General features: G+C 37.4%; 1 protein-coding gene across 1 annotated transcript in view; it reads left to right on the top strand.

Moving 5' to 3' along the window:
- CA8 (carbonic anhydrase 8 (inactive)) overlaps positions 1-13,483 on the top strand; it is a 47,565-nt gene that overhangs the window by 19,920 nt on the left and 14,162 nt on the right. The window contains exons 4-7 of the mRNA XM_014873072.2: positions 2,625-2,720; positions 5,137-5,199; positions 6,533-6,581; positions 9,160-9,272. Coding sequence (XP_014728558.1) covers positions 2,625-2,720; positions 5,137-5,199; positions 6,533-6,581; positions 9,160-9,272 — 321 coding nt within the window. The remainder of the gene's footprint in view (positions 1-2,624; positions 2,721-5,136; positions 5,200-6,532; positions 6,582-9,159; positions 9,273-13,483) is intronic.

Genomic DNA, 13,483 nt, shown 5'->3' with positions numbered 1-13,483 from the left:
GATCAGAAGTTCATTCTACTTTGGGCATTAGCAACCTATTAGGAGGTGATGGATCTAGTTTCAAGGACCCTGGTATGGAATTTAAACATCTTGGAGCAGACCCTCAAAGTTACAAAAACCTTTAGACCAGAAATTGTTGATTGCCTGTTTTTCAGTACCTTTAGTGTTGATTACTAAACCTGAACCTAGTCTGGGATTGTCAACATATATGTACTTCTGCACAGGCTAATTCTAGAATCTTAACATTTTGTAGCATTACACAGAGGTTTTGGTGTCGTTTTTCCAGGGGATGTGGCCTTATCATAGGGAAATTTGTGCCCTGATGAACCTGCAGCCTAAGACAGGATGATCTGTTTTTGGATAAACCGAGGTCATTGCTTGAACAATTCGAAGTGCTTGTTCATTTTCCTTTTTCTGGGGTTCACCATTTTCCTTTTGGATCTGTTTAGAGAAAACGTGCTGTTGTCAGAGCACAAACAGATTAGATATCACCTCCAAGGGAATGTAGGGTGCAGAATGCCACAGCAGCTTTAGACAAGACCCACCTGTAGACACACAGGCAAAGTCACTGTCCCCGTACAGTATTTGGGGATTGTCCTCGGTGCTGCAGTTCTGTGACATGCCCAGCCAGGAGAGTCGTGGTGCCACACAGCACTGTCCTCGTATCACTGAGGGTACTGCCATCCCCACTGCAGTCACCACAACCTTCTTCTTTCACATTTCTCTTTTAACATCAGGATTTTGGTGCAGGCTGTGGGACTCCGTGATCCCCCTCTAGTGGGGAGCAGGTGCGAACGCCAGGCTCGTCTCTGCAAAGTGCGGTGCTTTGACTTTATCTTCACAGGTGGTGGTGGCTCTGTGTCTGCCAACCAGAGCCTCAGAGACTGAAATCTCATTACTTGATCCTCTGGCTTTAAAATACAAAGGCAAATCAAATGTGTAACAAAGCTTTTGTACGTGATGAAATGCACACAACCAAGTAAATGCATTGGCTTAGTTCTAACAGGCAGCACTTGTGTATCTAGAAGTTTTGTAGCTCTCAGCAAGTAGATTATTTACATTAGTGTTTCATGCAAAAATGATTTATTGTATTTGCTAAGAAAAATGTTTCTTTTTTTTTTTTTTTTTTTTTTTTTTTTTTGCCACAGCAGATGCCTTTGATCAAAATGAATAGAATTATTTGTGTGATAATCTGGAATTTAATTCAATTTACAGTATGTTCATGTAGAAGTTTGTATTTACTTTTGGAATAACAGTCATCAGGAGGAGTGCCTAAAATTCATACTGAAAGTAAATAAGTGGAGAATGCTTGCTTGAAGAACTGGTATTCTGAAATGCTGAGATGCCTGAATGAACTCCTGTTGTGTAAGGGGCAATAAGCATTTCACAGAGGCTGTTTCTGCGGAGAAATAAAAAACAAAATAGGAAGATACACTGTTTTAAATACTAATTCTGCTGAAGGTGTAAACAAAAATAAATACAAAATAAATAAAATAAGTAATAATAAAAAATGACATTTTAACTTCTTAGACACATGACTGAACAAAACATTGATCTTGATTTTCCAATGGAAATTAAGTCTTAAGAGTTGTCAGATAAACTTTAAAGCAGCTGTACTTAGGATGTTGAAGCTCTGCAGTCTTATCAGACCTAGGCACAGAGATTACATTTACATATATTTCTGGAAAAACTCATGTTCAAAATGCATATTACCTTTCAGTAGATTCCTTCCTTCCTTCCTGGAATCCTTCCTAGAATCCTTCCTTCCTTCCTGGAATCCTTCCATCCTTCCTTCCTTCCTTCCTGGAATCCTCCCTCCCTCCCTCGTTTTCCAGCACTTTTCTCTTCCCCTCAACTCTCTTCCTCTCCCTCCATTCTTTCCTCTCTTTCCCACTTCCTCCTAGTCTGTCTTCCAGCACTTTTCTCAAACTCTACTTCCCAGATTATGCTGTGACACTTCACCTCAACAGACTTTATGTTTACTATCCAGTGTCTACTGGCTCCCATGTATCCATGCATTAGCTCCTTTTCTCTTTACTATCTCTCTCTTTCAGCATTATCCCTAAGGTGGTCCTCAAGTCACTTTTCTCTGCTTGATTTTCTCTGTGTTTAACCTTTTCTGAAATAATTTCTACTCTTACTACTGACATTTGAATGATTTGTCATGGGAGGTAGTGTGTGAGACAAGTGACATTATGATAGTACAGTCAGTCTAATTTGTGTTTGGACAGCCTATGTCCATAATAATTCTCCTATCTTGGGAGAGAGCTGGCTGGCTGAGAGGCACTCTTGGTGGATTTCATTAGGTGACATTATTTCAGTATTCAGATTGAGGGAGTTGTTAAATCCTCATTACTATAGTCATTCACACCTTTGATGTACATTTTTGGTAACTGGCTGTACATCATTTTATCTGCAAATTTATCTGTTTTTTTTCTTGGTGTTCCTGATACTGACAATAGTAAGTCCACTTATCCCTGCATGCACAGCTGTGAGCATGCACATATGTGTAGTCATGCATGTGCATGCAACATGCTGAGGCTTTGTTAATTGATGTAAATTGCTGGTGTTTTTAACTACAAAACATATTTCTCTATCACTCTCTTTGCACTGCTTTGTTTTAGCTTCATCTAATGCACTGGAACTCCACACTGTACAGCAGCATTGATGAGGCAGTAGGGAAGAAGCACGGCATAGCTATTATTGCTTTGTTTGTGCAGGTAAGTTTCCTGTGTTACACTTGTTACTATGCACTGTCATTTGTCTGAGGATAATGAGGACCTTTCCATGTTATTTAATTTTTAATGATTTGATAATAGAAAACAATATATGACTGCTGATATCGTATTTGAAAGATATTTTTCAGTCATGTCTTCTATATGTGTGCCAAGCAATGAATTCTTGTTTAAACAGGATATTGGAAGTATGCTAGTTAAAGAAGGGCTAATACATAGTTAGGCATCTTTCCATGGCTCTGACTATAAGTATACATCCAATCTTAATTTCTCTGAGGGCAGAATGAGGGCTATCAGGAGGGACAAGTGCTTCACTATCTCTAGGATGTATTTCTCTTAATTTCTGGCTGGGTCTGCTGCTCAGGGGTCGAGGAAATAGACAGAGGAGAGGAAGAAAGATTGAAAAAAAGGCCTACAAACCCATTGGCCCTGCTGAAAACTGGTAGTAGGTTTGTGCTTTCCTGAGCACAGGGACAAGTGTGTTTCTTCACACAGGACAAATGCAAGGTGGGGTCATATTACTTTTTCAGAGAATGAGAGTGTTAACAAGACTTTACAGAGACCCTCAGAAAAGCCTAGAATGAGGAGGCTTAAAGCTTCCTGGGGACAAGGTGTAATGAAATCTGGGAAGTTAGCATTGTAATTTAATTGTTGTTGAAGGTTTTTCAAGGTCTGCACCATATAAAGATTTTCAGTTTTAGTCCTCAAACACCAGATTCTCATCTTCCTCATGAGAAATGGCAAACTGTTTTATTTAAATGGGTTTGGAGGAAGAGGTTTAGAGTTCATGCTTAGATCAAATGGATTTTCTTTCACAGTGGTATTATTAATTTGTCGTATTTCATAACGAGTTTATGAGTGCCTTTGAGCTTTACCTCTGAATTTAAAGGTACATTGATTACTGCCTCAACACTCAGATAGAACTGCTAAAAATGGAAGTTAGAAAGCTTCAGCTTTGTGTCCTAGAGGGCTGTGTGATAATTGCTTGTGTAAGTCACCTTCTCATTCCAGCAGAGGTAACCTTCGAGTCAGTTAGAAAGTTATATATAAGTTCTTAAATAAATTTGAAACTTCAATGATACATTTTCCATTTCAGGTCTCTCACCCACATCAATGTGCTTAAGCATTCCAGAAAGCTTTTTCATTAGCCAAGAAAGGCATCATATATTTGCAATTGACCAAGGAAAAATAATATTTAGGCTGCTTATTAAAGGGATAGGAAAACAGGGAGAGGAAATTTGGTGACCATTTTTTTCTTGGTAAAGGCATGGAAAAATAATTTTGTACCACAGTTCTCAAAATACATTATTTTAAGGTCAGTGAAAATATCTAAGTGACAGCCCTTGGGGATTATTAATTTAGAAGCAACATCTTTGAAGTGACTTCAATATATTTTATGCGCTTTGAAGGTTTGAAATTGGAATTCCATTCTGAAACAAAAGAAAATGCTCTTGAATTCCTAGAAATAACAAAGTACCTTTTGTTGACATTCAGTTGTTTCCTTCCAGTGGCTACTGTGTCATTCTATTCCAAGAAAATAACAAACAAAATTTTCAGGGTCTAGTTCTATTCTCTCTCATGCTGACTTGTTTCCTCACCTTGTATTTGTACATGTTGGCAAAGAAATCAAGTGGAAGTCCATTCTGCCTCTTCTGATTTTGTTCTGAAGATAAAACTACGATCCTGGAATGGGTGATTTGAGTCAGAAGCAGCTGAGTTTAGTGTGCAGAGTGAGCAACGTCCATATAAAATTAGAATCTCTTATCTCGATGTGTTTCTTTAGAGCCCCATCTTCTGTGCCTTACAGGCTTTTAGCAGAGGCAGTGCTGCAGCCTGCTGGGAGCCTGGCTTTCCCTGGCAGGATCCCAGAGATGCTGTGAGAGAGGGAATCTGCTGTTCTGCACTCTGCAGGCAGGAAAAAACTCCTCTGAGCTTCAGAAATACCTTGGGCCAGATTTGCAACACTATGGGAACAAATTCAAGAAGTGTCTGTTATGTTTGTTCACTCTGTTCCTTTCTGTGTACTTTTCTGGCAAAAACGGGCGAGGACAAACTGTATCCTTGGCATCTATATGCCACAATACTGCACAGTTTTGACTCCGTGTAGAATAGGTGCTGCAAAACAGGGTTAATCTAAACCTACCAAACTTAATTATGACTCTTGTTCTGTGAGTTTCTGTCTCTGCTTTAAAGTTTTTTAAGCCCTTTTTACTTTTGGCTGGTGATGTTATAATGATTTAATTTTTTGGAGTTGTCATGTATCAGTGTATTTGATTAACACAAGTTGTGTAGCTAAACTAAAAACAGCTATAGTACTTACTGTTCTGGTTGACCTGTGTTTTGCCTCACAGTTTCTGAAATACCAAGATACTGAAAGTCACCTTTGCTTGCTGTATTTCAGATAGGAAAAGAGCATGTGGGCCTAAAGGCTGTTACTGAAATTCTTCAGGACATCCAGTACAAGGTAAGGCATTGTCTGAAGCAATGCTTCCTTTATTGACCAGAGAGGCAGTGAGCAAAAAGTCTGTACAGAGCCAAGAGAAAGATTTCAGATATATCTGTAGTGAAACCACAGGTAAAGGCCATCATTTGGTGGTCAGCATGAAAATCTCAGCATTTTATTCCGATAATATTATTCAGCTAATATATATTTTTTGTACTTCTTTTTCTGGTGGCCAGAAAGTTTGATCTAGACCAATGACTGTTTGCCAGTCCTACCTTTTGAGTGATTTTCATGGAGTCAGTGTGAGTGCAAGCACTGCAACATGCTTAGTGAACACCAGCAGCCATATCTCCAAACTTACCTGGTTTTAATTTGTGGAGGAAAAGAACAGATGAACTGAGCACCCATGTTAACTTGCAGGGATATTAACAAAAACACAATGCCAACTTGTTGAGTGGACTATGTGTGGGGGGTCCTGAAGGACAGATAGCAATCCTAGTAGGGCTGAGGAGATTTGAGTGCTGTCCAAAATGTTGACACTATCTTTAATGACCTTGGGCAAGTTACTTCCATCTCTTTGCTTCATGATCTGTAACATAGAAATAATCATACATACCTTTGATTTTAAAAGGAGTTTGAGAGGTATTGATGGCATGTTTTTTTATTGGTCTGAAGAGATTACCATTCACTACAGCAGATGCTGAAGTGCGGAAAAATTAGAAACTAATTGAAATCTTTTAGTCAAATAACATACGGTAAACTTTAGTCATTATGTTTATTATTATAAACTCTTTATTTATGAAAGTGTCAGAGAACTGAGAATAGCGTATGGAACTCTAATTTCATTACTGAGACAACAGCCAAGCAGAGGAAGGTCATGAAAGGCCTCACCATTGTGTGACTGTTGTAATGATGACTTTCAAAGGGTCAGCATCAAACAGACTTTGGCATACATAACGTTTTCATGTATTAAATATATGGAACCAGCATTACTTAACTGATGTGGATAACACTTTGCCCTTTGTTTTTTTAACTCTTTTTGTGTGAAACCCCTGAATTTCATGTAGAGAATTTCAAGTCTGGGACCTAAAAGAAGTCCAGGTGCTAAAGGCAGAAAGTTACCAAATTGCTGGGATAAGCTTAAAAATGAAATAAAAAAATAGAATAAAAGTATGTGTTTGTGTAGCTGCAAGAACAAATGCAATGATGATTAAATGGGGTCTCTTAATGAGGTTGTTTTCCACAGGAATTCAGGGTTTAATTCTGTAAGAACACAGAATGTGTTTTACCTTGTCATTCATCAGCATTTTTATTAGAAGCTAGAGATGAGATTGATTTGTATTCATTTTTTCAGGGAAAGTCCAAAACAATACCCTGTTTTAATCCCAACTCTTTATTGCCAGGTAGGTGCCTTTGCTTACTTTCGCATGTGTGGATTAGTAGCTGATTGCAGAGGCTGAGACAATCTTAATCTAAAGCCTCGCCTAAACTGCAAGCCTGAGTGTGTCCCATAAGGTGGTAATGCATTTTGGTAATGCACATCCTAACAGGGATAGTGGTGAAGTCCCATTGGAATTTACTGTAAATCTGCACCTTTGTTGTGTGAGTGGGATGTGATACTGTAGTCTGTGCAGTGCTGACAACACTGTGGCTAGCTTTGTTGAGGATTTACCAACTCAGCTAGAGAGACAGCTGTATTCCTTTCTCTACTTGGTCATAAAATAGGAAGTGTAAGGCTGCCCACTTAACAAGGTAGGTTTTTTTTGGCAAAAGACAATGCCATTATGCAATGACAGTTGTATAATAAAAGAAGTGACAAAGGGAGACAAATTCAAACTTACATAGCTAAAAGTTAAAGTGTAACAGTAAGAAATATGATTTAAAAAACCCCAAACATTTCTAGAAAGAAATGTTTCTGCAAGGAATCCATTTGAACTAAACTCAGTCATAGTGGCAAGATTTTTAATTTTTCAAAGTAGCCCAGGTCTATATTAAACTATATTAATGATATCAAAAGAATATTGTCTAGGTTTTAAAATCAAGTGCTCAACAATTAGGAATTGCAGGAATTAAGGCAGCCTGTGCCTCTCATGCATACCCATTATGAGACATCACCTGATTGCATGACCATAAGTTATTTTTTGCAGGACCCCTGCCTCACAGTTCCTGTTTGATGCTGATCAAGTCACATAAACAGAAATTTTCACAAGTCATCTCTAACTATGTGTTCCTCATTTTCTAGGTGCCCGACTTGAGATCATGGGGTCTGATTTGCAGAAGTGCTGAGTGCTTACACCTCCAAGAGAAGTCAATGGGAGCAGTGCTCTGACTGTATTATGTGCTATAGAAAGTTAAATACTCTGAGAAATCAGGTTCTAAGCATGTCATACTGAACACTTCAAATGAATAGATGCATTTGACCTCATCTTTTCTGCCTCAGTTCCCCAGCTTTAAAGTGAGGGGATAATCTATCCTTCCTCACCACTCAAGGGTATGGGAGGATAAATTAATTCACTTAAGCTCTCAGGCACTGGAGAAATGAGTGTATTAGAAATATGAAAAATGAGAAAATATTCTAGCAAGCAGGATTTCAATAGCATGGGAAAAAGAAGACCAAGTGCCTCATATTGTACTGAGAATTCTAAATAATAGTATTACTTTTCAAAACAAAGTCATTTGTCTTTGCAAGTAAACAATGAAAGGTTTGAAATGTTCTCTAGAAAAGACACACATGATCATGTAACAACACCATATCATGATGCATGCACAGGATGGGCTGAATTAATTCTTGCAGTTCTTAACTTTTGAGTGTTTGATAATGCAACTTGCTGTTAATGGATTTGCTACATAATTTCCTAGCTGAGAAAGGAAATTACATCAACAAAACAAAATCTATTTACTGACAATCACAGGCTTCATTAGCAAGATTTAATTCTACTGATATTCCTCTGAGCTAGTAAGTGAAATGACAGTAACAGGTTAGTTCAGCCAAGCAGGTTTATTTGTTTCCAGTCTCCCATTCTGTCAAGCTAGTCACAGCCTTCCCCCTGGCTCTCTATGCCATGATTAACCACACTTTGTCTCCAGTTTCTCTCTAGGTTTGTTTCTTGTTCCCTCATTTACAGTCAGTTTCCTCTCTGTACTCCTTAGGCTGTATGGCCTACAGCAGCAAAGGAAAGCCCTGTGTTGTCTCACTTATGAAGTGCAGTGTGATTGGAATCTATGAGAAATTAAAATTAAAATAATTAAAGTCAGATGTATTGTATGTAGAGTTAAAACTCTGCATGGACAAAATATTGTCCATTTTCTTCAGTGACAACTCTTTATTCTAACAGTTATTTATAAACCTATTAATAAATATATAAACTTAAAAAACCATGTAATTATATGGCAAACCTTGATGTTTTTTCCCCTCCGAAATTCAACTCACTTTTCCAAAGGTAGGAAGCACCAGTGCATCTCAAAAAATATGTCACCAGAACTGCAAAGTAAAAAGCTTTTCTTCAGCTGAATTTTAATTCTTTTTTTTTTCTTGGAAATGAAATAAAATTAATTCTTGAGACAAATCCTAAATGTAGAAGTTAGTAAAATTCAGCCACCGCAGACCCTCTTCCTCAAAACTCAGCGTCTCTTTTAGCTTTTGACATTAACAGGGATTTTTTTATTCCCATAACATTGCTTATTTGTTGTATTAATTTAAAGAGCTGTGCACTTGTTATTTCTCACATCTACAAAGTGGCATTTTCACATCTACAATGCTCCTCTGCAGGGTAATTTACTGTAATATAATGACCACAAGCTCACATACATTCATATGAGGAAGTAGTGGGCAATGCTTGGCAGGTTATAAATTCACACCTTAGCTTCTGCTTACTAACTTCATCATGCAAGTGAGCCCACAGCTGTCACAAGCTGTCATAACTGAAAGACACCATTAACTTCCTTAATGTCATTAAAATTCCTTGTTTCCTTTGATTTCAGATCCTCTTCTGCGTGACTACTGGGTGTATGAGGGCTCTCTAACCATTCCACCCTGCAGTGAAGGTGTCACCTGGATATTATTTCGCTATCCTTTGACTGTGTCCCAAGTGCAGGTAACAGCTGTGCTTAAAGAGTGACCTTGGAATATGGTTATGAGCTAAAGGTTATAGCGTGCAAATGTATATATCAGAGTGTTATGTCTGTTCTCCTTAAAGATCCCATTAGATCAGTACATGGCTTTTCAAGTAAAGGTTAAACCTATTGAGTCACTGAAAGCAATGCAAAGGTCAGAGATGAAAAACCTTGTTATCATTTATCATCTGCATTTAAAATAATGCTTATGTTTAAGTGAACGAAAAGAAAGGAACTCAGTGGGCAAAAGAAATTAAATTCTTTGTAATTGTAAGTTTTCAGATATCACTGCTTTTTAATGTTAAAGGAATAAAAAAGAACAGGGAGGCACTACGTCCTGGAGAATGAAAAACGTTAATGTAGTACAGACTGGCTAGATTGCATTGAACTATATTTAATTTATCTGGCTCTTTTAAAATTCAGTTTTGTAACTAATGTCAAATGGAAACTACCTATTTAAATTTGATTTCACACATGTATTTTAAAATGTTTGGATTTTTTTTCTTAAATTGAATCTAACAGTTGAGAGCCTTTCTATGTAAAACTTTTCAAATCTGTCTACAAATAATCCCAGTAAAAACAAAGAAAACTCCTGATGAATATTCTCCTGCAGTCTGTGAATCTCATCTGAAGGAATGTGCGTTTTAATTTAAGTGAAACTACCTAGAATCCCTGAAGCTGAATGCATTCATTTTCATTGCCTGCTCTGAAGTATGTGAAAAAAGTATAAAAGGTGATAATTTTGGATTTATATTATTTCAGCTTTAATAATTTAAAATTTTGCTAGTGGTGCCAGCACAATATTTTAACATCTTTAACAATTTAAAATTGGCAGCATTTTATGGAAACTGAATACTGGATCTAATCATAGGATAAAAGCAATAGCTCCCAGTAAGTTAGTTGTCTGGTAGCTGCAAATTAAATGCATCCCATCATGAATCTGTTATTTATTTATGAAAATATAAGACTTGTGGCTGCTTACTACTGAGTAAATTCATTACTTACTACTGAGTAAACAGCATTCTGTTAGCATTATTAGATTCAGAATAACTTGTAAAGACATTTTGTAACTTGTCAACTAATTGTCCAGATATGATATTGATAAATAAGGGGACTTAATCAGATCTACAAAGTCCACAGCTATTACACTGAGACATAGTATGATATTGCTAGTTGCAGATTTTGTAGTCTCTATTCCCTTTTAATCCAGTCAGTGCACAGAGGAGAGCCAAATTTAAACTATCCACATGTAGTGGGAGACAGCAAGAGGGTGAACAAAAGAGAAATTAAGAAGATAAATGCAACTCTACTTACTATTACTATGTACTAATTTACCACTAGAAGGCAGGATGTTGGAGTGTTGTGTGAAGGGGTGAGACTCTGAAAAGAATATTGTGCCTGGGGGAAAGTGTGACCCATAGTGCCAGGGGCAAAGGCTGAGATTCACAACCATGGCCTTTGTTTGGTGAGGGGTAGCTGGTTTGTGTTGCTGCATTTCTTTGATAGGTACAAACCCAATCTAAAAACATTGCAGTGATGAAGGGCATGCAAGTCATGGAGGAGCTTTTCCCTCCCACTGGCACTGTATGAGGGTGAGAGGTGGCACTGGAGTCGAGTGATGGATTGGAGCAGACTTATGCCAGGATAAGTCATAGATAAGCATCAAGTAGAAAAATCTTCCTCAGTGATATTTATGATTACAACATTAAAGTTAACGTTGTGCAGGAAAGATAATTATTAAGAGCTTGAAAGGCTTTTGCCAAGGTGGGATAAAAAAATCGTATTTCATCAGATACTGCTTTCAGATGTTAATAAAAAATAAATACATCAATAAAATAATTATGTCAACGAAAAATAAATATGGGGCAAGTGAGAGGAGACGATTCCGGGATTGGTAAATTGTAAGGTATTGTGAGGTCACTGTGATGCCCAAATTAAGATCCTGTGGGTTCTAGAATATTTTGCTATAGCCTAAAATTCCAAGATTTTAAATTGTAATTAGCATTTTGGCTGCAGTGAAATATCTGGCCTCTTTTGTGCATGTGGGCATGAGTGCCTATGAGAGATTTCATTTAATCACAGAACCACAGAATGATTGGGATTGGAAGGGACCTCTGGAGAGCATTTATTCCAAATGCCCTGCTAAAGCAGGTTCATCTAGAGCAGGTTGCCCAGGAGAGATTAAGGAGAGATTAGAAATGCAAAGGCTTTTGTCTATGGAAAATAAGAGGATGTAGTATAGGATATACCATTTTGAATCTTCCATGGAAGGCTGGTAGAGGCATTTAATTTTATTAAGCCAGCTTGTAGCATTAAATCATAGATTCCAGTGCAAACGCGTTTCTAATGGGTTTAAATACATTATTTTTACATGTGTCATTACCTTGTAGAACTTTCTTCTTTGGGATACTAATGAAATGTCAAGTGCTTTATATAAATACTAGTAGCATCTGTGGCTATAGCCAGTGAGAGATAAATTCAAGGCTATTTTCATTTTTCAGGCTATGAAATAATTAAGGTCCGAGTGTCAATAACAAGTAAATAAAGAATTACATAATATAATAAGGAATAGGTTTTATTTCTTTCCTCTGATCAAGCTAGTTCATATAGCGGAGACGATGCTAATTTTCTGCAATTAACACAGCAATATTGATCAGCTTAACAAACTGCAGGTCATAAGGGCAAAAAATGAATAAAATTGCCATTCTGTTTCATGGTCAAACACATAAAATATTTTCACATTTTGTTATTTTGAAATAATGAAGTAACTATTTTGACATAGGCATAATAGGCTGACCATTACAAAGTACAGAACTTTTTTTTTTCACCTGAAGACATTTTCAGATAGTAAAGTTCAGCTGATGAGTTGATACGTTACTGATCTAAGTCAATGTTAAGTGGAAGGAGATCTGGGTGTGCTGATTATATGAATAGCAAAGAGCAGTTCGGGATTGCAGCATCAGGATGCACTTTCCTGGTATCCTAAGGAATGCTATGTCCTCACTGGAAGTAATTTTATTTGCCATGAGAATTCACTTCCATCAAAAAGTCCTTCATGTGTCATTCTGTGCATATTCCTGTCTTCCTATTGTGATTTTTGTCATCCTCTCTTGACTTTCATTGAAATGCACAGCCCAGAATGAACTGTGTTGATTCTTTTTGTGAGATACCTCGCACATGTATGTACACTGCTGAAATTCAGTGGGAGAAAACTCCTATTAAGCCAGTAAAAAGCAGGAAGTAATTGAAAAAGACTTGGTCATGTTTCTCTACACTATATTTTAAAAAAATGGGACATTTGTGAATAATGTGCTTTGTGGTTCACTGAAGCCCAGAACAAGTGCATTGTCTGAGCCACTCAGAGTAGGGATTTTAAACAGTGATGCAGAAGGAGCTGTTGTTCTGCTGTATTCATTGTCAGAGTTAACTGGTCTTTTATTCAATGGTGTGGTCTCTAGTCCTTTTGTCTACCTCATTCAGAATCAAAAACTACCAAAGGACAGATATAGTAACTGGCATATGGAGCTGGAGTGGAAATTGTGCAAAATTTATGTAAACTGTAAAAAAAAGCACTCAGAGCTTCATGGTATTCTGGGTGCTGGGAAGTAGGTTCGTGTTCTTGGAAGGAGTCATGGAGATGTGAAATTTTAAAACAGAAGGATAATGCTTCTATACCTCATATTGAAGAAGTCTTCATAGAAAACATGCAAAATCTTAGTTTGTGTGCTCTATTCTTCAGCAAATATCTAAGTGAAACAGAAGAATGCAGTGTTCAGGATCTAAATACAAGGAGTGGTAAAAAAATTCTACACAGTGTGAGCATGAATGGTTTTACTCAGTAGAAATGCAACTGTTCACATTGTAGATTTGCCTCTAAGATGGTTAGTACTTAATCCTAAATTTCAGTGTGAGCAGGTTTAGGTCATCCTTAAAGTCTTCTGGGCAGGAGAAGAGCTTTTTAAAGTGGCTATTCCTGGTAAAAGTATGTGAATATCTAAGGGTGCTTAGCCATATGCTTCTAAAACATCTGTTTCACTGGCAGTCCTTCAGGGTGTATTTCACAGCAATGATTTAGGAGGGGTTGGGAGGAGATGGTAAGCGATGAAACTGGATGAGCAGGGCACACCTATTACCTTGCCACATGGAAATTTAATAGGGAAAGTAGTGTTGGCAAAGCTGGTGTCCTTTTCTG

This window comes from Sturnus vulgaris, chromosome 1 (assembly GCF_052056855.1).
Source record: "Sturnus vulgaris isolate bStuVul1 chromosome 1, bStuVul1.hap1, whole genome shotgun sequence".
NCBI classification, from domain to species: domain Eukaryota; kingdom Metazoa; phylum Chordata; class Aves; order Passeriformes; family Sturnidae; genus Sturnus; species Sturnus vulgaris.
This window is presented reverse-complemented; position numbering and strand designations above follow the sequence as displayed.